This window comes from Numenius arquata, chromosome 8 (assembly GCF_964106895.1).
Source record: "Numenius arquata chromosome 8, bNumArq3.hap1.1, whole genome shotgun sequence".
NCBI classification, from domain to species: domain Eukaryota; kingdom Metazoa; phylum Chordata; class Aves; order Charadriiformes; family Scolopacidae; genus Numenius; species Numenius arquata.
The window spans coordinates 61,325,997-61,351,007 of NC_133583.1; the positions used below are offsets into that span (position 1 = coordinate 61,325,997).

Below are 25,011 nucleotides of genomic sequence, written 5' to 3' on the forward strand. Positions count from 1 at the left end.
GCCTCCCACGGTTGGAGCCCTGAGCCAGCAGAACAAATTTATTTTAGTAATTTGAAGTTGGTTTGCTAATTACTACAGCGTGTAGGGCTCCTGCCCCCCCCAACCCACGGGACCCCTCCCTGCGTGACTGAAGCAAAGCCTTACCTGGGGAGGGGTGTCCTGGTCTCAGCTCCGCAGGCACACCCTCCCACGCTCGCCGGAGAGGCATTTTAAGTCAAAACCCCAAACCCCACAAAGCTACAAACACCTTCTACGGGGCAAACTGAAACTTCGGGAGTTTCCGGGTTTGCTCTCCCAGTTGTCCCCGGTTCCTCCGAGACGCTGCTGTTACGACCAACCGTCACAGCTCCTTGTTTAAATGAGCGTTTTTGTGGATTTTAAGATAAAACTTCTGCCATTCCTGACCTGAAAAGGTTTGTTTCCTCCCTCCCCCCCGGCCGCTGCTTCCAAACTCCGACCCCTCAGCTCCCGGGAACCACCGCCCGAGTCCCTCCTCCTCAATGCGGAGCTTTACAGAGGGCAACGAACAGTCTAGAATGAAAATGCAGGATTTTATTTTAAAAAATGACCAATAAAATGCCCTTGCAGGACGCAGCAGGGTGAGCTCGGCCCCTGGGATCCAAGCCCTGCCCAGAGACACGTGTCCCCCCCCCCCGCAAATACACCCCGAACCCCACGGTGACAGCGGAGCTGAACCGTCGGTGAACGGCTTCAGAAGCAAAGAGCACGTTTTGGTCTTTATTCTAACAAATGATACAACCAGAAATTCCTCTTAGTGAAGGTCAGTTAAAAACATGGACCAGACAAACCAGTAAAATGCAAAGAAAAAAAAAAAAACAAACCACAAACCAAAAAAGCGAGTGAGGTTGTTCCCGCGACAGTTACAAGGCGCAAGGAAAGCGGGAGCGAGCTGCAGCGCGGCGGGAGACTCCCAGGGCCAGGTCAGCTACCGCCGCCGCCTCCCGGAGTCTCGCACCCAGAGCAAAGCCGTTAACAGAAGAGCCTTTTCCAGCACAAACCCACCCGCGGGGGTTTGTAACCGGGGGAGAAGGGCAGGGAGGGGAGCGCGGGGCCGGGACAGCGGCTCCTGGAGAGGAGAAAGGAAAAGCGTTCCCTTTTTCCCCTCCGTCACAACCCAAAGCCGTGGTTTGGAAGACCAGGAAACCCGCCGGGTTAAGGAACAACCCCAGGAATTCTTTTGCAACCATTTCTTATTTCCGTTTACCAAAATTAATGGCTGGTTTTTAATAGTCATAAAAAAAAACAAACCCCTCGTGGCCATCGGGGGAAAAAATAAAAGTGGTGAGAGCGGAAAGAAACGGTGGCCAAACTCTGAGCCGAGGTGGCCTCTCCCGAGCGCCGGCAGCGAGGTTTTCCCCACCACGGCTGCACCTCCGCGGCCACCACGGGGCCACGAGCAGCTTCAACGTGCGGGTCCGACCCGGCCCGAGTCATTCCCTCCCTTCCCATGGCGTCCCGTGGCGAGGACGGTCCCCACACCCATGCACGGCCAAGGATGTCCCCTCAACACGGTCTCAAGGAGAAGATAAGGGGGGAAAACCAAAAAATTAAGTTTCTCTATGTCAATCCTGCTGGAAAACATGAATTTCCATTGGGAATGGGGGGAGGGAGGGGGGCGAAGGGGAGCGGTGGCCCCAGCGCAGCCCCGGGCTCCCTCTGCGCTGGGAACACTTCTCCCTCCCACGGAGCATCCAGAGGCACAAATAACGCGCCGTGTGTCCCTCCAACACTAAAACCTCGCAGGAAAAACAAGTTCTAGTGCGTAAGACACGAATATCGGCGCGGACAGCCACCACTGAAGAGCGGCACCAGTACAACCAGGCTGCTGGGACACCCCGAGGGCATCTCGGGTCCCCGAGGTCGGCTCAGCCCAACGCCCCTCCGGCTCCCGAGGATCCATCAGGAACCGGCCCGTTTCAAAACTCATCCCTGGGAATGTTTCAGGCAGAAAACACACCACCAACAGCCCGAGGGAAACGTCCCGAGGAGCAGCTTCATGGGGCTGCCACGGGAATCCGGGAATGGTCACCAAACAAACGGAGGGGACACAGTGGTGGGAGCCAGGTCCCCAGAGAAAAGAACAGGAACAGCGGGGGATGGTCACCCTAAGAATGTAAAAAGACCACCAAGGTCCCCCAAATCTGTGTCCACCCTTCCCTGCTGACGCTCCCAAATTAAGAGCGAGCCCCAGCGTCCAGCAACCCGCTACGAGAAGTTCCTGCAACTCTTAAAGCCTATCAAAGCTAGTGCTTGTGGAGTCACCCAGGTTAAAAATCCCCACGGAACCTGCAGCCGGAGCCCGGGGGAAGCGGCCAGAGGCTCCAGGACCCGCCGTGGGCTGGGTCAGACGCCCCCTCCCCAGCAGGCGGCGGGGGCTGCTCACGGGCAGACACGCAGAACCCCCCCTTCGCGCCCGAGGCTCCGCAAAAAGCTTTGTTATTTTTATTTCTAAAGCCTGGAAAATCCAGTCCATCCCAGCGCTCTACAGCTGGGAGCGCTCCTGCCCCTGTCGGCACACTTGGTAACGGGAATTTAAACAACCAAAAACCACGAAACACGTGGTTTTTTTCCCTGCAATACTGAGAAATAAGGATTTCCGACATTCCCCTTCTGCAGAAAGGTGTGGGATTCCCCACCACCCAGAAGAGGACCTGGTCCCACGGCGCTGCCCACCACATCCCACCCTGCGGGGGGGTCCCAGGTGGGAAAAACCTGGCTTTGGCCCCCCCGATGCCGAGTCCTGACCTCCAGCACCCAGAGGGTAACTCCGGCCCGACACTCAGCCCCCACCTCGGCTGCTGCCAGCAGCACCCGGGGGGCGTCCTTACCCCACCCATGTGAAACGCTCGGGGAACTCATCATCACTTGGGAGAACGAGTTCCATCATTCCCAGGGAACGTTCCGCAGCTGCTGCCGACACAGTACCTCAGGAGAAATCACAACTCTACGCTTCCCTTTGCTCCCCCCTTCCCCCCCCCGGCTTTATTTTGGGTTTGATTCTGAGTGGGTGACTGCAGGGTAGAGACGAGAACCTGCAGCGCCAGCCCCCCCTCGCCTGCTCCAGCTCCACGGGGAGGCTGAGGAGCATCGACCCCGACCACCCGCTTCGAGTCCATCGGGACTTTGCTGACCTTCCCGTGGTTCCATCGATCTGAGCTTCCAGCGGTTCCCCAGGACCCCTCCTCTTCTCCAGAGCAGCCTCTGGGGGTTTACACAGACGATTCCAGAGGTTTCCGCAAGAACATCTGCTTCAGACGGGTATTTCCGTGGTCCCTCCGTGTGTCCTCGTGCTCGGCCACCTCCGTCCATGCCCCGCAGGGTCACTCCGCTTGCCGTCCTTCGCTAAACATCGATGACAATCTTCGTTATAAAGTTTGACACTTAACTCTATCGCAATTTCCAGAAAAAAGAGTTTTAACTACAGTGCACAAAGAATATAATTTTGAAAATATTTACATTTTTTGTACAATTACACCACAGCACTTTAATCTAAATTTCTTAATACAAACAAATAGCACCATTAGCCTTTTGCACAAGTTCTTCCCAACAGACCAAAGAGCTGGATCGTTGATGAGGAGACTGGAGCCGCTTGGACCGAGAACAAGCCGAAGACGGGGGAGCGCTGAAAGCCGAAACGTTAAGAGGAAGGAAATTAATCTGGCAACTCCCTAAGCATCTGCAAATAAAGCTCTTCCAAGGCAAGCCCTGTTCCGTGTGCGCTACAACGAAACGAACTGCAAGAAAAACCTTCTCATCTGAAGATTTAACGCTTGAGCTTATTGTTTGTCACTCTTTATCCGCAGCCCGTGTTCTCCAGGGCTGAGCAGCAGATGACCCAGCGGCCGCTCAACCGTTACGGAGCAAGTCTCCCCAAGCGGAGGTGAAAAAAAAAGAAGGGAAAAAGCGAGGATTCCCAGCTAGGGAAGCTCCGAGCACGACAAGGGACACGGCAGGGACTCCGGGCCGGCGGGAGGGAGGGAAGGGAAGGGCAGAGCCGGAGGGGCTGAGGAAGGGCTGGGGGAGGAAGCGCAGGGTCCGAGACACGGCCAGCACCGCCACGCGCGGCTCTCGGGTGCTGGGGGGTCCCTGACCCCCTGCAGAGCCAGCGCTGTCTCTGAACTCTACTGCGGGAGGAAAATGCAATGATTTTTTTTTTTAATGGTTACCATTTGGTTCATTCCTCTACAGAAAATGCATTCCTTCTAATATACGTTCGACTAACATCCAAATTACTGAGCTATACAGAATGATACATAGTTTACAATTCAGGAAAACAAAGCTTGAAAGAATATAATATGGTCGTTGTAAGAGTGGCGGGGTGTTTCACCGGGCTAATATCCAGCTAAGACATCTCGACTTTTACGCTAATGGTCCAAGAGTGCTTTTTGTATCACCAAGAAATGTAAAAAATTTAAAAACGAATGCTAGTCCTCAGGGCTGTTGAGTGTTGTGGGGTGACCGAGGCGCCAGACCCCCTCGCTCGCAGCACTGGATGTAGAAAAGGGTGAGGGAGACACCGGGAGACTCGCTGGAGACCAGGAACTACATTAGATGCCCGTTACAGGGACTACATCAGTCAGTCGACGCCTGTTCCCTTTTTCTTCTGGATTATTTAAGTTTATCCCTTCCTTTCTGAGCCACTTTCCCATCTCTGTCCGTGGGCTGTTGGCATCCCGCGGCTTTCACCGTGGGAAGGCTGGTGCCGGTGCTCACCACGAGGCTTCCAGTTGAGTTAGAGATCGGGGAAACGGCTGGGGTCCTCCTTGTAGTCGTCGGGAATAGTGAAGATGGAGTCGTCAAACTCGTCGTAACGGAACTCCTGGAACGTCACAGTGGCCGTGATGGTGGGAAATACAGGAATATCTAGGGAGGAGGCAAAATGGAACGATGAAGAGCAAAGAAATAGAGGTTTATCAGCAGTTACCGGCTGTCACCTAAAGGTTTGTAGCTTCAGACTCGCTACAGACACAGAAGCTTGTTTCGTACCTGTAGGGTGGTGATGCAAAGCTCTTAAAGAGGAGGTGGATTAAAGCAAGTTATTTCAGAATACACTCAGATACCCCGAGTGCGGAAACAATACCCAACTCAGTACACCGCTCAAAACCTGGCAATATTACTAATTCTACGATTCTATGATTAATTCAGTGGGTTTCCTTTCCTGACACAGACTGAGGACACGCAAACCAAGGTGCTGTGAAGACTCAGATTGATCTGTTAAAATAGAGAATGTTGGCCTGGAGATGATACAAGATAAATGAGCCTTGCCCCACGTAGGCTTCAGCTGAGCAAATCCATGGGAAAAGACGAGCCTTTTAAATGTTTGCTTTAAAATATAACCCTCTTCCATTTTGAACTGAGGATGAACACTTCAGCGTTACCCTCGATAGCCCAGGAACGAACTCCATGAGCTAAGCAAGAGTTCTGTCCTCAGTAACCAGAGCAAATAGGACAGGAGGCAGGATGTGGTCAGTTCAGAATCGTTGAGCTAAAGCAGCCTCCTGGGATGCAGGAAATCCCGTAACGCTCCGAAAAGACACCACGAATTTTTGGCAGTTTATGCTGTGATGATCTATGCCACGAATAAACTGCTTTATACGTTTCCCTTTGTTAGAAGTGTAATAGTTTTCTGTTTACGTGTAAGTGAAAAATACATCATCAGTAATCCCTGAGGAAAAAGAAATATAAGTAATGCTACAAAATACTTAACTGATGACCGAGATCATCCTTTAATGCAAGGATAATTCCGCATCTCTACATCGCTCGGAGCAAGACATTAGGAAAACGTAAAATACAGAGCTCTCTTCCTGACTGGACTGTATTCACCTTTCAGCTCCAGATTTTCCACTAACTTAACTACTTCTCCTGAAATCTACCGCAGACACTCTTAGGAGAGAGAGTTTGTTTCCAAAACTCAGCACAGGTTTTGATGGTGTTGCACCAACACGTACACACATTCTGGAAATACAAAGCCACGAGAGCTGTTGTGCTCATCTCACCTAATTTTACAGGAAAGCCTGGTGGAAGCTTCATTTGAACAAATTCTCTAAGTTTGTTAAAGTGCTTGAAGGGTGCAATTACTTCTAAAACATTCAACAATCTGAAAAGGAAAACAGATTTCATTACAAATTCTTCTTTCAGGAGCTGTCCCCCTAGAAAAGGTAAAAATGACCCGAAGAGGAAGGTGATAAAATGGAGCTGAAAAATCACATCACGCTTAGACATCTCTCTCCTTGGAGCTTCAGTATCCGCACCCTCACATGCAGTTCTCAGTGCTCCATACTGTATACGTACAAATAAACACTGAGACACCGGTTTTCTATCCTCATTTAACACAGGAGATGGAAGCCCCACCCTCTCCCCCATGGGCATAAGGGACCTGACGTGGTTTTGTGGGGGTCCAGAGGACGTAACTTTGTGCTAAAACTTGTTACGGGCAAAAACGTTTCAGGATTCTGTGGAATGGGGCACACGGGCCTCGGGAGGAGTTAATGATAAACCCGGTGAAACCTCTGCTCTTATCAGGTAAGATAAGCGCTGGGCTCTCCCAGTAACACCAGCACCGTGGGCTCTAAGACAGGAAGAATTCCACAGCTCATAGCCCCACTAAAGCATCTCCCACGTATAAACACCGTTCCCGGCCAGTAATTCTGACTTACGATTCAATTCCTAAGGGGAACTCCTGGCTCATGGCTATGGTGGCTTTGAAGGTTTTCTTGCTCTCTTTGCAGACCAGCTCCCGGCCCAGGTGAGGAGCCCTGCGAGGGGCAGCAGACAAGAACAAAGTCAGCTTTTCTCTCACTGAAACCTTGGCTTTTAAGGAAGGCAGGAAGACTCAGGTTTGAAAATGGCAGTAAAGAATCCCTACAATAACACAAATACTTGAAAAGTAAAAGCTGTGCGTAGTAAAGGTGGGTCAGGAACCATCACTTGGATACGGTGAGTTTTGTTAAAGCAGGAGACAAGACAAAAGCAGGGAAATGACTTAATCTTCAAATAATCCCTTGTAAACATTATATTAATAAACACAATAGAAAGACATACAGATAGAATCATAGAATAGAATCATAGAATCACCCAGGTTGGAAGGGACCTTCAAGATCATCTAGTCCAACCATCAACCTAACTCTGATAAAAACCGTCACTAAACCGTGTCCCCCAGCACTATGGCAACCCGGCTTTTGAACACCTCCAGGGATGGTGCCTCAGCCACTGCCCTGGGCAGCCCATTCCAATAATTGATAACCTTTTCAGTGGAAAAATTCTTTTTAGACAGCAGATACTCTGCTGTCACTGGGAGGCAACACTGGAGAACGCAGGACAGGAAATTCTGCTGTAGGAGAGGGACAGACAGGTAACAAGCTAACGGATCTTTTCCTCTTTTGCTTTCTATGAGCTAAAAACCTCAGTTTCCCATCGAACTCCCTCCAGTTAATCAGATTATTAAAGAGGGTGAAATCTTATACACATAGATATTTCTGTCCCAATAGTACCAGCTGTTCAAGCAGAACCTGTTTATTCTGCCTGAATGTTCGTTCTGTCTCAAATACATTAAAAAACGAATTAGTTTTAAAAAACCCAAGCCAGATCCGCGTGCCTTTTTAGTAAGCCCATCCTGCAATATCACCACATTCCCTGGTAAGATCTGACTCCAGGCCAGTCTAACTCCTTTGGGGAAAGGACTTCTACCACTGTTATTCACGGGACACGCTCCGTACAGTTGTTGGTCGTACCTTGAGCAGCCAGGCAGCTGCAGGCCGGGGAAACGCACTCAACCGCCCGCACCTCCTACAGACAGTGCTCCTGGAGAGCAATTCAAATTATACCTCTTCGCTTCCTATTTACACACCTGCAGGGAAGTACCTTCCAAAGACCTGGATGTCCTTGGATTCCAGAAGTGTGTGTTTTTGTACACTGCTACTAGAGTCTCATTAAATCCTAACTTTTATTTTCAACGTGGTAAATTGGATTATTCATTACTATCATCAGAGAAATGAATTACAGCAATGAATTTGTCAGAAAATCATCTTTTTTTTTTTAAAAAAAGAGCCAGCTTAGACATGCATATTTTCAAAACATTTAAATTTCAGCCGTGGGTATGAGTAGATGCCCGTCCAGCGCTTTTATCACCAGCTGATGCAATAATACTGGTTACAAACATGGATAACTGCTTCCCAGCCAGTTCCTGAGGAACGTTAAGCACCCGAGACATCAAACCCAGTGTCCCTCTGTCCCCAGAAAACTAAACAAAAAGCACCCACGAACTAGAGAACCCAAAAAAAACCCCAAATCAATAATCTAAAGGGGTCTGTGGAAGTTAACATTAATAAAGCAAAGCCACTTACTTTCCGTTCTCGGCAGATATGTACTCTTCCCACGTAATGGTGTTGGGCGAGGGCGGAGTGAGCGACTGCCGCCTGACGGGCTGCTCAGAAAAACAGGGTTACCTTTCCTTATGTTCTCTCAGAATTTTGCCATTCAAAAGAGACGCCTGTATTTCAACGCTACGAAGGACAGCAATAAAGTCTATCCAGTTCGGAGCTGGGCTTTTCCATCTCTAGGCTCCATTTAGGTATTTGGCCTCAAACTGTATTTTACATAGAAGTTGGCTGGTTTAATACATGGGTTAATCAGTTAATTCCAGCGTCTGAATGACAAGTAACGAAGCACAAGCCAATACAGAAATAAATTAATGGTTTTTCAAAGGCTGTACACGTGTTCCCAGCCGATGCCTGGCTCACGCTGAATAGCTCTTGATTTCATGGGGATAATCACAGGCTTAGTCCCTTATAATGAAGCTAAAGGAAAACACGATTGAATAAAAAACCAGAAAGGCATTCTAAATAACAGAGATTTGGTCTAAAAGAAGTTAAAGTGATTTGCCACAGCCAAACCCATCATCTTTTACTAAGAGGCAAATTAAAGACTGAAATATCCAATATGATGACAGAAATTCCTCAATGTGAGCACTAATCAGGGTAATTCATTAATATATCACCATGATTATACCAGTAGGTCATGTTTATTGTTGGAAAATTAAGACAGTCAAAATAGAATAAAAACATTATCTACAGACTTTGCTAAATGGCTGGTGTGAAAGATTTTTCTCCTACGCAGAAATTCACACACTGTGAAGAAATACTTAAGTTACCTCAAAATTTTGTTCCATTAAGTTGCCACCTTTACTGAGGCTCTCCATGATAGCTTTATTGCGAAGAATATCCTCCTCACTGAGATGCTCTCTTCTTTTCCTGGACTCTAACACAAGTCCATTCACCAAGTAGAAGTCTGCCAAGAAGTTTCCTACTCTTTCCTGCATGAAAGGAGTCGGACATTAATGACTCACAGAAGATAAAAAAAATGACATTTAAATTCTTGTACATCCAAATAATTGCACTTCAGTGCAATAAGATGCAGTCAGGACCAAAATGTTATGATTTACAGAACTAATCATAAGAGCCACAGGAGGAGGGGGAAGGGTTTGACACTGAAAGAGGGGAGATGGAGATGAGATGTGGGGCAGAAGTTCTTTGCTGTGAGGGTGGTGAGAGCCTGGCCCAGGTTGCCCAGAGAAGCTGTGGCTGCCCCATCCCTGGAGGGGTTCAAGGCCAGGTTGGAGGGGGCTTGGAGCAACCTGGTCTGGTGGGAGGTGTCCCTGCCCAGGGCAGGGGGTGGCACTGGGTTGGTTTTAAGGTACCTTCTAACCCGAACCATTCTATGACATTCCTACAATAAAGTAATTTTCAGTACAATCTGTTCTCCCCCCTGCCCCACAGCTAGAGTTTGTTATCTTTCTTTCTAGGCTACTGGAATATATGAACTGAATATACATGTCATAGGTATTCTATGTGACAGTTTGGGGGGAGACATTTTTCCTCCATCCTCCTCCATTTTTCCTCCATCCTATTCTTTTACTCCTTATTTCTCCCAACCGCATCATCCTAAGGCCGCCTGAACTATCTCATCCCCAGTAACGCCGTCTGTGAGATCCCCTTTGAACTCACTGTTTTGTCTTCTCGAAAAAGCCACCCCGTCTGGGCCCGCGTGAAGGTAATGGATTTGGTTGATAACGTTGCTGAGTAAATATCGCTGCTCATCAAAATGTCAACCTCTTCTTCTGTTTCCATCTCAGATTCCTAGAAGAAAAATTCCCAAATACAGAATAGAACTTAATAATAATGATTACTTCTTACAAAAAGATTTAAAAAAAGATAATCAATAAACCTTTTCTTTTGGAACTTTTCCCAGAACGAGCATTTCTTGAATTTTGAAACTGTTCTACAGAAGCTCTGGCCAAACGGTTACCAAATAGTTTAATATTAAATATTAATGCAAATAAGGCATCCAAGTGCGATTTACCCATCAGCTCAGCAGCCAGAGCCTTCCACAGGCACAGAGCCACATGCTTAAGCGATTGGGGAATAAAGCCGTAATTAAAAGTTTTTAATTACAAGGGGTAAGGCCTAAATACAAGGGGTCCAATGAGTCATCCCTTGCGTTGTTAACGACTAAAATGGCCACAGAGTGAGTAAGCGGATGTGAAGCAGTGACAAGCACGTCCGAAAACCCACCCAAGGACACTGAAATTAAGCCCACTGGAAAGATTAAAAGTAGCATGTGTCATAACTTCAAACATATTTATGTATTTGTATGTAAAGCGATGAAAGATTTTCCCCAAAGATTCCCATTCTAGCTTTTTCCTCCTTTAGAAGTCTGCATGCAAAAGCACTGCTTATCATAGCAAAACCTTACGTCACCTGTACAGCCAAAGTTATAACAACCGAACAGAAAGTCTCCGTTTGTGGTTCTTTGGAGCTCGTTTGGGTCTTTTTGAGAGGCACGTTCGGTTTAATACACTAAGTCAGACTTCTGATGTGAAGTAAAAGCTCGGTGGGTTTCACCCCAATCTTTACCTCGTGATGTATTCGCTGGTAAACTTTTTGTTCATTGTCTAAAACTACAAAAGATTCAGAGGGTGCGGCATCACCATTAAAAATGAAGCTTAAATCCCCTCGTTGGCACTTCATGTCGGTAAAGTCTATGAGAGTTGTGTCCAGCCTGGGAAAAGATACCAGTGCTTTAAGAGAAGTTACCCATAACCACTCAACCACACCGGTAAGCTCAGTGTGCAACCAGACGCATTTATATTTTTTAAAATCACAACCAAACACACTAAGGCCTAAGTTTTCAAAGAGCATTTCATTAGTGAAGCCTGGATGCAGAAATAAAAATAATTTGCTATCAAAAAGTTTCACATTATAACATCTCTACCATTGTAAATGCATTCCCAACTATTCTTATGCTAACTTCAAAGGAAAAGGTAAAGTTTTCTTCAGAAAAATGTATTTCAAAGCTGCCAGCACGAGGAAGTGACAGAATTTACACAGCTGGTACGTGCTACACACTGAGAAATACAACCCCTCCGTGGGATCAGCTCCCTATTCTACGAGAAGCAGCCACTGATTTGAGTAACAATATTAGGACATGACCTAAATTATGAAGAGAACTAAGAAACAGACTGATTTTTTTTTTTTATTTGACTTATTTTAGCCGCTATTTCTATTTCTTCCCCTCACCAACACAAAAGAGACGCTTCTGCTGGCCTGAATAACGAGAAGATGGAGCCAAGGACAAAGATCTCTCCAGCAATTCCTATCCCTCATTGCTAGAATATCTACTCCTTTAACAAAGGTGGTTAAAGAACCTGAATTTAGCGAGCACTTCAGCTCTAAGGGGTGGCTGCTTAACACTCAGCATACATTGGCCTCTGATTTCAAGAAGGAATCTGTAGCTATTTTCACTCAGTGCCAGTCATAACTCCCAGGGCACACAGAAGTGAGAAGGGAAAAAAAATGCTCTCAGACTCAGATTTGACCTAAAAAGTCAGTTCCCACCTATGCTAACAGCTTTAATAGAGCAAAATTCTCTACAGATCAAATCTTCTGAATCATATTCTTGATTTTTTTGTTTTAAACTTTAGAACCTAAAGAAAAAAGACAGGAAAAACATCTGAATCCCAAACCAAACCAGTTGAAGAGCTGAACTTGGGAAGGCACCCGGAAACACCCTGCTGAGTTTGTCAGTATGTCACATAGAGCACTGTAAAAAGAGAAACTTTACCACTTTTTTTACTACATAGACTGGAGTAGCACTATTTCCCTGCAAAATAATGAAAGGTCATTTACTTGAAATTGTGTTAAAAACAGCAAATTCCTATTTTTCAATTAATCACTGTCGTGTCTGGGAGATACACCCTTATACAGCTTGAGTGTTTTTAATTTTAGGAACTGAAGCTAAATTCACATCAATATAAAAAACCAAATCCTTGGTGATTTCCTTCAGACCACACTGAGTCCAGCGTTTTCGCTGATGTGCAGATAGCCATGACTTCGAGAAAACACTGCAAAATCAGGACTTACCTGATATTTATACCTTGTTTGTGTATTTTACATGCATCAGAAGGCAGAATTCGGGAAAGTAAAGGCACTAAAGGGAGGGAGAGAGAATGGAATTAGGACACTGAGCTTCCTCTGCAAATTATTTCCATTAAAACTATTTATCAGTTTGGATCTTGATGTATTTTAATACAAATAGAGCACCCCCATTTTCCATCAGGATCTCGATACAAAAACAACTGGCTAATACCTGGGTGTTTCAATTCAGTAACTGCAAAACTGATTTGTAATCGTGCAGAATACTTTCAGCATCAGGACATAGTTTAAAATGTCCTCAGCTGCAGCTAAATAATTTAAAAATTCTAATAACTCATCTTCTAGCTCTTTGAGATTTTAATCCTGTGATTTGATAGCTTACTTATACATTGTACCAACTGAAAGCCTTGCTGTAATTAAAGCACAACACCCACAAGCAGGAAAAAAAAAATCCAGTGTACTAAGCTTAGTCAAATCTAGGATTTGACTGTGGATAGGATACTGACTGACTCTAGGATACTGACAGTGGAACCGCGAGTCAGTAGAGTATTAAGAGATGGAGACGCGATGTCTTATCGACCAGCTACAGACACTTCAATATTTTACTCTTGCAATAATCAATTTCTTAAAGTAAACAACAGCTTGTTCCCCCCATATTGTGTCACTGGATTACAGAAGGGAATTCAGCTCCAAAAATTAACAAGCAAAAGTAACTCAGCAAAAAAGCTGTCTGTCCTTTCTTTATAACTTGGATCTTGAGAACTGGATTGTGAACCTTCCAGCACGCAAACCTGAGGAGGATTTAAGCTCGAGAGAAGGAGCGTGCTGGAGACTGATATATTATCTCCCTGTGGAAGGAACATGCAGTCGCTTACCCCAACTTTGAAAATCCCAGTGAAGCTCTAGATAGAAGTCACCTAGCTGGGATGAAAGGAAGAATACATTAACAAGCTTTTTAGTCTAAATGACAACTGTAAAATTTGCTGACAGAGAGGCAGAAGCTGTGCTTTGCCAAACAAAGAAAACTTTTTCTCTACTGTTAGTATCTGAATTTATACTCAACTTAAACACTGCTGAAGCTTTAACTAGAGTAGAATCAATAATGATAATTTTATGTAACTCATTTGAACTGTTTTTAATCATTTTTTAAAATAGTAACTTACACAGCTATTAAGCTGTGGATTGTAAAAGATTTGTGTGTTTAAATATGTGTTTAAAATATGATCTATGTGTTTAAAAAAGATCTATAGAGCTCTTTGCTTGCTTTGATTGATCATATCCAACCCCATGGAACTACACGTTCTGGCTTAAATTAATGAGTCAAGATTCAGCCAGAAACCTACACAATTTTCAATTTGTCCTCTGAAAATATGCTTACATGATTATATAAAAATTCCTCTACCTCCATAAACACACGCCGGCCAACTCCTTTAAACTGCATGCAAAGCAAGAGGTGACTTGATTAAAATTAGCAAGTGTTAAATAAACCCCTGCACTTTATAACCGTGGTTTTAGCACATCAGCAGCAGTTTGAAATGGAGGAAACTGAGCTTTTCCTCTTGGTTTCCCTAAACTGAGGAATGTCTCATTGTGCTCGAGAATTGGCTGCTGTGGGTAGATGGAAAGTTAAACCAAAACTCCCTTTCGTTACCAAGCAAGAAAAGAAAGTGTCACTCATGATTGGTGGCTAAACAAAACCAGTAAATCATTCACCAAAACACAGTATTTAAGAAAACTTTAAAAATCTAATGAAATATACAGATTAAAACTTCAACTTTTAGATTGCAAAGACGACTAGCAGCCCTGTCTTACACAAACCTTTCAATCTGAACTTCTAGAAGTCGAGAAGAAAGCATTATCTTAAAAATACCCATAACTCTGTGAGCCCTTAAAATGGACACTGCAAGCCAAGATTGCTGTTAAGAGCAAAAGAGATCTGTAAAAGCAAGTAAACCCCTTGTTTACAGTTTGCCAGAGCATCCATACTAAGAAGAGAAGCCACTGCCTCCCAGCACCAGCTGTTTTTGTCAACACAACTGCCTTGAACTTACCTCTTTCAGGGCTTTTAATAATCGAGGTCGCTTTTCTTCAACACTTTCCCTGGACTGCTGTTTGAGCTTCCTTAGGAGTGCTGTAACTAAACAGAAATTAACTGTCAGGTCAATCTATTCTGTTTGTTCGTTAATTACAGGTCAGTGCCAGTATTTGATGTCTCAAAAAAAGACCAAACAACGCAAATGTAACATTTCATGTAACTCTGGAGAAATTCACTTCAAGGTACAGTAATTGTACATAGCCTACTCTAGTCACAGCAGGAAGAAAAGCTTCAATAATTGTTTATAATATAAGGTATACAATCATGTCAAGAGGTCTTTTACGTGTGCACTAGTAAACATGTGGGGACACGGGTGTATTATTGAACACAAGCATAATGTCTACTCCCACTGAGAGAATTCTTTAGTAGTGAGGAGCTGATGAGCAGAGTGTTGTTAGGATATTACAAACCAGTGTGTTAATATATTAATTATATATTAATGTATATATAAAATATATCCTAAGATTTCTGCTATGGGACATGGTAATACCAAATACTACTAACATCCATGAGTGAGTAGCAGTAATTTTCCCTTTACTATATTTGCCTGCTGGCCTGTTGAGATGCAACAGAAAAGCACTGTCCCACTGACAACTGATATAGTAAATACACACAAGAGCACATGGAGTAATTCCAATTAGATCACCCCATACAGCTAAACGCCATTCTGAGCTTATAACTCCGACTTTAAATAGAGAATGTTACCATATAGCTTTTACAATCGCTTTAAGCAAAGCCTTAACTCTACTCAGCATTATATATCCTAATGCAATTTCTTTCTCAGCAAGGAAATGGACATGTGTAGAGCTTGTCGTATCATCTTAGATATAAAAATTTCAGCTGATTAAGACAAAGTCTTCATAGAACTAAATTGGAGTATTATAGAAAAACCTAGCTTGAAAACTCTTGTTTTCCTGTTCTGAAGGAGGCCTCACTTTCTGATTAATTGGGAAGCAGAGGTTCTTACTCATTTGTCTGTCTCCATAGCTGATGGCTTCTGCAAGAGGGCTCCATCCCTGAGCGTTTTTCACCTTTACTGGAGCATTATGGGCTAAAAGCAAGTGGGCACATTCTGTAACGGAACAGTCATAATTAGTTACAGTAAACATCAAGGACATAGTAATATAATTCATAATAAAGGAAACAATAAAAAAGGAAAAGTAGTTGATAATTAATGTATTAAACAGTTTATCAAAATACTTATATGACTTAAACTCGAAACAAACAAAAAACATTTATGTAACTCCTTATAGCATAAGGAGGGGAGGGGAGACGAGGGGAGACCTTCTCGCTCTCTCCAACTCCCTGAAAGGAGGGTGTAGCCAGGGGGGGTCAGTCTCTTCTCCCAAGGAACAGGCGATGGGACAAGAGGAAACGGCCTCAAGTTGCCCCAGGGGAGGTTTAGGATGGAGATTGGGAACAATTTCTTCCCCAAAAGGGTTGTGAAGCCTGGGAAGAGGCTGCCCAGGGCAGTGGTGGAGTCGCCATCCCTGAAGCGGTTTCAAAGCCGGGCAGACGTGGTGCTGAGGGACATGGGTCAGTGGGGGTTTGGGCAGTGCTGGGTTGGTGGTTGGACTCGATGGTCTGGAAGGTCCCTTCCAACCCAGACGGTTCTATGGTTCTATGATTCTGTGATATCTGGAGCACTGATAGCAGAGCACACAACTCACGGTCCTGTGCTCGACTTGCAACACGCTACATTTTTCCCCGAGAGCATCAGTGAGAGCGTGTGTCACTGCTGTCCCCAATGCTCAGCATGCACACACTGTGCTGATACAGCACCACCACCATCTCAAAGCCACACAGTTCTCAGCCAAGACAGCTCAACCTGCACTCCCTTCTCTGCCTACGGCTAAAAGGTGACGATAGAATGACGAATAGTCTTTAAAATTAATGAGAAAAGTGAGCTTTCCATGTTTCCACGCTTTGGATGAGCTGCCCTCACTTGAAATGGTTCTTCAGTTTCCAACTACGGAAAGTTTCCTCTCTACAGCTCATTAAAACCCACCCGCCCCATCACAGCACCACGCCGGAGCTGCGGGAATGTCTCCTTATGAATAGGATGGGCAGGAACGAAGGACAGAGGCACTTCCCCAATTATTCTCTGGCTGTAGGTGTTACAGGAAACCGCACCAGTCCTTCCAGATGCAACAACCGTGAGTCACTGGCAAGCGCAGGGTTTAGAAAGGAAGAGATACTTCACCGGTGAATATACTATCTTTTGTGGTAAATAAACAAAAGCCCTGACTACTTTGCCAGCAAACACAGAGAGGTATTTTTATAGCTGCTTAAATATAGTGCCTAACACAATAACAAGGCTGTACAGCGAGCAGGCAAATCAGCTCCCGTTTCCCAGCCAGGTTATGTTTCCAGTTAAACAAACAGGATGGAAATTCACCCTGCGCTTCAGAAACGCCTGGCTGTAACGCCGCGGTATCCAGCCGAATGGTCTGCAGGCATCACCCAGAAAGACAGAAAAATGACCTCTTGATATTAACAAGAGGGACTAACGAGGTAGGAAAGGACCTGGGGCTCTTGGTGGATCAATGCCAAACCGACACCAAAAACATGCACCGAGGAGAAAAGGAGCAGAGGGAAGAAACACCTCTCCTTGCTATGCTATACATGAGGGGAACTCATCCTGGGAATTTGCCAGCACCGACTGCTTTTTATCCTAGAGCTGAAACATAAAATAACATTTTAAGAGAGGCTTGGAATAAATACTCAACCGTACTGAATTAAAGTTGGGAAACTCTTTTCTAGCAGTTTTCTTAGAAGGAGCATCTTTGATCAAAGTTGTCTGTATTTATTAATGTGGTGTGATACTGCTGTAGCTCTATGGAAAGCATCCCTTCATGACAGCTAATCACCTTGTAACCAAAACCACACAACCCCTTCTGCACCCAACAGGGCAAAACTTTTCAGTATGAACTAACGACCGTGACAAACTACAGCTTGGAACAAGCACTGCAATAAGGCACAAGAGGAGTCACTTACACAGCTGATCACCAGTGCCTGAAAACACACAGTAAATAATTACAAAACAAAAAACACTCCTACAAAGAAAAAATGCCTTATTTAAGGCTGAGAAATTACAGAAAGGTTTCTGCCTCTGTTTTCTTCTGGGGTCCCAGGCCTCCAGTCTGGGGCCCTCACTGGAAAAGAGCGGTTCTGATAAAGCACCATTTTTTGCCAGTCGAAAAAACCCCTCCTATCTGTGACTTCTAACAGGCACCTGTAAGACATATTTGCCTCACTGCTACCTCAGATTTTCCATATCTTCTTTTTCTTTCCTTTTTTTTTTTTTTTTTTTAATTTAAGAAGTATCAATACTGGCCGACTCCAGCAATCTCTACCACTTCCTCTTCTGCGTAAGCCGCCTCTCTCCCCTCTTCCTTCCAAATTGCTTCCTGCTCCAACTCTCAATTATCTCAATCATTTCATAGGTATTACCAAAGTGTCCTAAGACAACCGATTGCATTTCCTGCGTTCCCCTTGCCAGATTTACCAGGTGATTCAGCCAACAGCGCTCCCCCGGAGCAGCACCAGGCACAGGACCCACACGGCTGAACGAGACCATGTTGTTGGTGTTTCAGGATGAAACAGAATTTCACTGTGGCAGACACTGAACAATCATGCTCCAGGTCTATTCCCAGTCTTGAAACATGTCTACTTCCATACTTTCTGTCTGAAGTAGAAAAGAAATTTAAATCTGCGCCTAGAAATTCTGCAGTAAGGAAACCCTCAAAAAGGAAAGAGAAGAGCCATTGTGAGCCAAGAGGCTGCAGAGTCCTGCAGGTGTCCCAGCCCAGACACGGAGGAAACAGCCCGCAGCCAGGCAGAAACGAGGGAAGGAGTAGGCAAAAAGCAGGTGAGCGGTTACGTTTCCGCTCACAGGAGCCATTTTATTCTAGAGGATGTTCTTCTGATTCACTTTGCTGGGAAAAGCTCAACATGGGTTGTTCAACACCACCAGTGAGCAGATCAGCAGCAGAGACACCGATAACCAGAAAAATGTTGGCAAAGAGGAAGGGCATCGTCAAACAGAACGTGGTAACCCTTCTGTACCATGAATTAATTGCACATGAGAATAGACCACGTCCCCTGCCTACACATACTGAGCGTCCCCCTGCTCCAGCTGCTCGGACACAAGGGAAGCAGGTGTGACCACTCGTGCCTCCACTGCTTCCAGTTCTATCTCAGTCTTCTGTGATATTCCAAGTTTCCCAATTCCCTTCTAACTCCTCAAAAAGAGAGGAGCCGGGTCCACCCACTGTTCTTGTTCTAGGTTCATAGAATCCAACTGCTACAGCTCCCTCCCGCCCTGCCCCGCTCACTTCCAGCTCCTTAATTATAGCCCCAAAACAGCTCCCGTTTCTTCTCGAACTCTTCTCCTCTAAACCCGTGTGGTACCTTCTTTCCAAAAAAGCTCAGCTTTGAACCAGCTTCAAACACAAAATCACACTCAGGAAAAATGAAAAAATCTTGTTTTCCTCTCACCCCTAAGTCTTTAGGACAATTTAAGAACTAACAAAATTGATGGGTTTACCCACCTTTATGTCCCAACATCACAGCGAGATGTAGCGGAGTGTTTCCTACAATAAATAATAGAAAGAAAAAGGTATTAGACTCATGGTAACAGAACCCATCGCGACCCTCCAGGGGTTTGCACACACAACTCAAACGTTACCTGTTAAGAACCTTCAGCTACACGACCTAACGAAGGAACACACTAACCCACACCACAGCAGTTACATTTTTCTAAGCAAACATTTGGATTAAAATCGTTCAAATAAATCTATCTGAACCACATTTCACAGGCCAAGAGTGCTTTTTTTTTTAATGACATCCTGAAACTTAAGAGGTCCAACTGTATCTTCAAGAAGGAGATAACCCAAACCTCTACGCTTATCATGGTGTGAGGAGCCTGCTAGTTTACAAAGAAAGACATATCTGGGTTAAAAGCTACTCAAAGACATGATGCTGATTAAAATTTTAAGAGCCCACTTTATTAATTTATTACAAAATCTTTAGTGATACAGTATTGGAGAGATTGCGAAGCAGCAGTAACTCTACCACAAAAATGCCTTTTGGTTATTTTAATGCCTTGTTTCCAAAGAAAGTTTCCGAGATTATCAGCAGCCATTACAAACAGGACTCTATTTTCCTGGCTGTGCATATGACACGTTTTGTACTTCTGTTCTTAAACATGCGCTGGAAGGCAGAGAGAGTCATTTTGCTGGATTAACGCTGCTACCAGAATCCTGACATGTTTCATTTCTGTACCTTCAGGATGCAAAATTCTTCCATTTAACTCTATTCCTCTGTTTACATACACGGTTAAACACTTTTCTTAGTGGAGTTAAAAGACAAATTGCTGAAAACAAATTTCTTTTGGCAATGATAACAAATGCAGATGATTTTTAGGGTTATTTCACAGCGTGGTGTCAGCAATAAGCACTCGGTACATGGGAAGGACGCTGTGCTGTACACGGAAAAGATGCAACGCAGAGCACCGAGCGGCTGCTGGGCAGTGGAGCCGAAGGAGCCGTTCCAGGCGTGGTACAAAGGATTCCCGCGGGTCACCAGCAGCATCCCAGACAGCTCCAGCCCGCTTCGTTACGCGCTCTCTAACTGCACTAACCTCCCCTGTTCTATTAATAGACGGTTGTAACATCTGGGAGCCAAACCAGAATTTGGAACACTGGATGCAGCCGCTCTTTGTTAAGCCACTGAAATAACGACGTTGCCGCGGAACAATCTTGAGAAAGAGCCAAAGCGTTTACTCTGAACGTTCAAATTATGCAAGCCAGGGGCAAACATTTTCCTCACCTTATCAAGCACTTCAATATGAGATATATATATATATAAAAAATAGCTCTAAGCTAAGGTTCCTCTTACGTTAATAAATGTTAAAATTTACAAAACCCACCCTTCAAACGGTGAATAAAACAGCGCCAGGCAGCTCCAGCAGCTACAACAGCTTGGCGTAATGGCAAGAAACGACAAAACTAAAGCTAACACGAGGCCCCTGACAGCTCTCCTGAGAGCTTTGCTGGATTTCATTCAGCTGATAAGCAGAAAGTGCAGCTGTGCGATAGCACCCATCATTTCCCAGCTCCTCCGGATGAGGTTCTGAGCAACCTGGTCTCGCCCCGGCGTTCTCTCTGCTCTGAGCAGTGGGTCACCTAGATCACCCCAGAGAGCTCCTCCAGCAGAGACTTTTGTTTCACTCGATGATCGTCTTCACACCCAGAAGTATGCAATTCAAAACTGAGATAGGAAACCTGGATACGGCAGAGAAGGGGGAGAGGAAGAGGAGCAGGCAGAAAAACTGACTACGATAACCAATAAAGCACAGAAACTAGAATCTATCAATTCCAGAAGAAAAAAAAAATTAAAAGCTATTTATGAGGAAGCTGAAAAGAGGTAACAACATCCCACTTGATGGTCTTTAGCCAGCAAGTCCCTGGCAAGGGGTCCTCTAAAATCAGGGAGATAAAATAAGGGGTTTCCTGCTGTGCCAGCGGAGAGGAGCCACACTAATGGGTAACCCAGGAAAGCACCTTTAGGAAAGGGTGGAAGAGGGAAAGACAAGGCAAACACACAGAAAAAGGACATTATGAGACTTAGAGAGACCGTAGTTCCTCCCGTTCTGGACTACCTGGCCAGTCAGGCCTTTTTCTCCCTGCCCCCGATAAACTCCACTTAACCTTCCCAAAGGAAAACAGTCCCGGCAAGAGCCGAGACATGATGCTGTGGCACATCCAGAAATGAAACCTGGAACAGCACTTTGCAAAGTTCCGTCCCTAATCATCCGTCTTAAGGGCTGATACACCTGGGGAGGTCTTGATGCTCTTTGGGCCAAACAAAATGGGGTTTATCAGTAGCAAAGTTAATTCTTGGCTTATCAAAATAAGCTGTGTGTCACAAAATGCAGGAATTATGGTGAGGAATCACTCAGCTCACAGAATGCCTCCATGCAATCTTCAGGTTCTTCCTCCCAGCAGGAGAAAGGGAAGAGCTGCTCAAGCAGAAAGACCCCGCTTTTGTCTATCCCCGGTCTTAAGCAGAGGTCAGCTCTCGCTCTGCCCAGGAAAACCGAGGGAAGACAAACGCCTTGGGAAAGACACCGCAACCCCAAATTCCACTGACCCTACAATACAAATCATGTTTAGTTACTTCAGCGCGGCACAAACAGCTGCGGCTCCTCCAGAATGTTTACGATCCAGCGCACACAGAATAATTCCAGGTAAAAACCAGATTGATGATTAAAAAAAAAAAAAAAAAATAGGGGTGAACTCCATCACTAATCATTTTTTCCTGCCAGCGCACAGCGCAACTGCGCGTTTCTGCCCGGAGAGGCGGGAGAGGGCAGCCCCACTCCTTCCAGTTGCACAGATGGTTCTAACAGCTTGAGGTTTCCACCAAACCACAGCACAAACCACACGGGTAAGCGTTAAGATTCCACGAGAACAAGTAGCTTTACAGGGGACAGCTGCTGGAGAGAGAGGGAAGGGTGCAAATATACAACTCTGCCCCTCGCCTATGGAGGACAGCCACAACAAAGAGGGCGCTGTGAATAATTAAGCGGCTGACGTTTAGTTTTGATGACTTCCACACAATTTAATCATAATGAGAACATATTTGCTATCAGCATTTCTGGACACTGACCAGAACACCAACAGGCACACACTTGAGCAGCTGCAATCCAATTCATTCCCTTTTGGCAACACCTTGATTCCCCACACAAACAAATCTCACCTTTCCCTTCCACCTAAATCCAATTCATCGGTATCCAGAGCTTCGGGAAACGAGCACATACACTCCCCTCCCTAGCTCACACGGGCTCTTCTTCCAAGAAAGGGGTGATACACACGTGCAGGATTTCAGGCTCTGTTGTATCCAGGGCACACAAACAAAAACTGTTTGCGCAAACACGCACGTAAAATCCAGTATTTATCCCCAGGCGTGTGTGTCTGTGCAGCTCTGAACCTTTGGTTAGGCACCTGGACACCTTCAGGGAAGCTGAGTCTGTTCTCCAAGAGCAATCCAGCAATAAGATTGATCTATTCCAGAACATAGCGTGGTTTTATTCCGAATATAAGTTTAATCTCTTACGTGCATATTATAGTAAAAATAAAAGTAATCTAATGGGGATACGTACACGCTTCTCCCAACAAACTCAGTGGTTTTGGAATAAGGATACTGGCCTTCCGATGGGCAATGTTTTTTGGGGTTAATTGAGAGCGCGAGGCAGCCCGCACTCAACGGACAGCCACAGCCAGCGTTTGGTTCTTCAGAAGAGCAAGAGTTTAACGTTCTACAGGACTTGGCTTTTCCGCATTAAAACTGGGACTGCAATATACACAGTAACTGTTACTAGAAGTTCTCTCTCCCCTCTGGCACCTCCTTATCGTGTACTAGGAATCCTCTGGCTTATTTCTGAGTGTAATTGTAAGCTGAAGTTCTCTACCCCAAACAACTCACAATTCAAGTATGTAAACAAGTGACAGATGGATTCAGGCAGAAAGAAAACAATAACAAGGAAATACTGGTCAGGCCTTTGGTATGTCAAGACATCCAGGGTTTCGTTGGTTTGTTGTTTTGTTTGGGTTGTTTCTTCAATCTAATAGCAAAGGAACACTTAAAGTAAAAACTTGGGGGAAGATAATGAGACAAATCCCCCAAAGTGTTCCTGCTGTGAATAGCATTGAGAAAGCAAAAAGGCGTTAATTTTAAAGTTTTTTTATATATATATATATATATACACACACGTGCCTGTGCATGTATATATATTTATTAATAAAAGGATGGTGTCAATGTTTGTGCTACACATTGAAGACGATAGCACAGCAAAGAGGGATCAGGAAGTGCCTTAAAAGTAAAGATCTTGAGCGCCTGACGATGAGTTTTTGATGAGGAACTGGAGGAGGTGCAGGGGAGAAGCCGGCAGAAGGAATACACCGAGTGAGAAAATTCCTTCCCCAGTCTGTTGCCTTCATTCTACCAGTATTTGCTGCAACCTTTGGAATGAAGACGACAAGATAAATATATCTGTAGCTATATTTATAACAACGTACTTAGAAAAACGTTACGACAGTTGTAAGGAATACTCCTCCCCATCCTGACTGAGGCAACTGAGCCGTGCATTACTCCGCATGCATCAGTTTGTGTTTCAGAGCGCATCACGTTATCATGGACACGGCTTTTAATTCCCAATTACATTATTCTTCCCATTGCACCAATCCCACAGATTGCTCTACCTTAACGTTCCTTTTTATTTTACATAACCCAATTAGGTAAGACAAAAGGGAAGATTTATCTCTTAATCGGAAAAAGAAGGTAACCGTACCTTTTAACCACAACTTCCCCAGACACGGCACAGGGTATAACCTGGCATTCCCCAGCACAAACGCACCACGTTACTCCCGAAGGAGGTGGGAAACGCAGAGATGAAAACTAACCACAAAACTTAAGCTGACTTGACAGGTTGGTTCATTTTTTTAAACAGCATGAAATATTCCCCAAATTAAACGTAATATTTTAAAATGTCCTAGAGAGATTTTAAGTATTTATGCTTTACAGAGCAGCAGGAGGCTCACGTTTCTACCTCTGCTACTGCCACTTCTGTGCCCAGAGCAAGACACCTCTGTGCCCAAGCTTGCAAGGGGGCAGGGAACACGATGTTGGCTCTTCCAAACCCCAAAACTACAGTGTTTAGAAAAAGTTCTAGTTTGTTTTTTTTAGCCTGGGGAAAAAAATCAAAGACAGGTCCACCAAGAGCCAAAGGAACCGCTCCTGAGCTTGTCAGCTCCGAAAGCAAACAGGTGACAGTTCAGACCCTTTAAAACAATATTATTTCATTCTAAATGAGGTAGGTTTGGGGGGCATGAAGCAGCCCCGAGTAAGAGGCAGCTCTCCCAGCACTACACCCTTCCAAAAGCCGGTACCGTCCTCACTCCCAGCACTAGAACCCCAGGACTCTTCCAAGCCCCCTCACCCCGCAGAGCCCAGCCCGCCCCCCCGCCCCCGGCGGCCGCTCCCCAGGCCGGGCCGGGCCGGGCGGAGAGGCCGCGGCCCCTTCCCCACAGCCGCCCTGCCGGGCCTCTCACCGTGGCTGTCCTTCTGGCCGATGCCCTGGGTGCGGATGAGGGCCGAGAGCCGCCTCACGTCCCCCTTGAAGACGCACTCGTGGACGGGGAAGTGCGCCGGGCACTTGTCGGGCTCGGCTGGCGGGCCCGTCCCGCCGCCCGCCGGCCCCCCCTTCAGCGGCAGCCGGTGGTGGTGGTTGCTGAAGATGCGGTGGCCCCCGGCCCGCCCGCCCTTGCCGCTGCTCCCGCGCCCCCCGGTGAAGATGCCTCCGGGCGCGGCGGCCGCCTCCTCCTCGCCGGGCGCCAGCAGGTCCCCGTCCTCCTTGCTGGGCTTGTGGTCCCTGCGCAGCGAGCGCAGCTTCTCTCCGGTCAT

At 45.6% G+C, this 25,011-nt stretch overlaps 1 protein-coding gene across 1 annotated transcript; it reads right to left on the reverse strand.

The window, feature by feature from the left end:
* Positions 1–3,442: 3,442 nt before the first annotated feature.
* Positions 3,443–25,011, reverse strand: ANKRD13C (ankyrin repeat domain 13C). Its single transcript, XM_074151422.1, has 13 exons — positions 24,660–25,011; positions 19,098–19,139; positions 15,512–15,616; positions 14,501–14,586; positions 13,325–13,370; positions 12,438–12,504; positions 10,932–11,076; positions 10,023–10,154; positions 9,170–9,331; positions 8,364–8,443; positions 6,678–6,776; positions 6,018–6,118; positions 3,443–4,884 (listed from the first exon to the last, which is right to left on the reverse strand). Exons 1-13 carry the CDS (start codon positions 25,009–25,011, stop codon positions 4,754–4,756), a joined length of 1,548 nt encoding a protein of 515 aa, XP_074007523.1. The 3' UTR covers positions 3,443–4,753.

Coding starts and splice junctions, on each gene's coding strand:
- ANKRD13C (XM_074151422.1), bottom strand. CDS start 25,011: ATGACCGGAGAGAAGCTGCGCTCGCTGCGCAGGGACCACAAGCCCAGC. Junction 19,140..24,659: donor CGGCCAGAAGGACAGCCACG/GTGAGAGGCCCG, acceptor TATTTATTGTAG/GAAACACTCCGCTACATCTC. Junction 6,119..6,677: donor TTCCCCTTAGGAATTGAATC/GTAAGTCAGAAT, acceptor TTTCCTTTTCAG/ATTGTTGAATGTTTTAGAAG.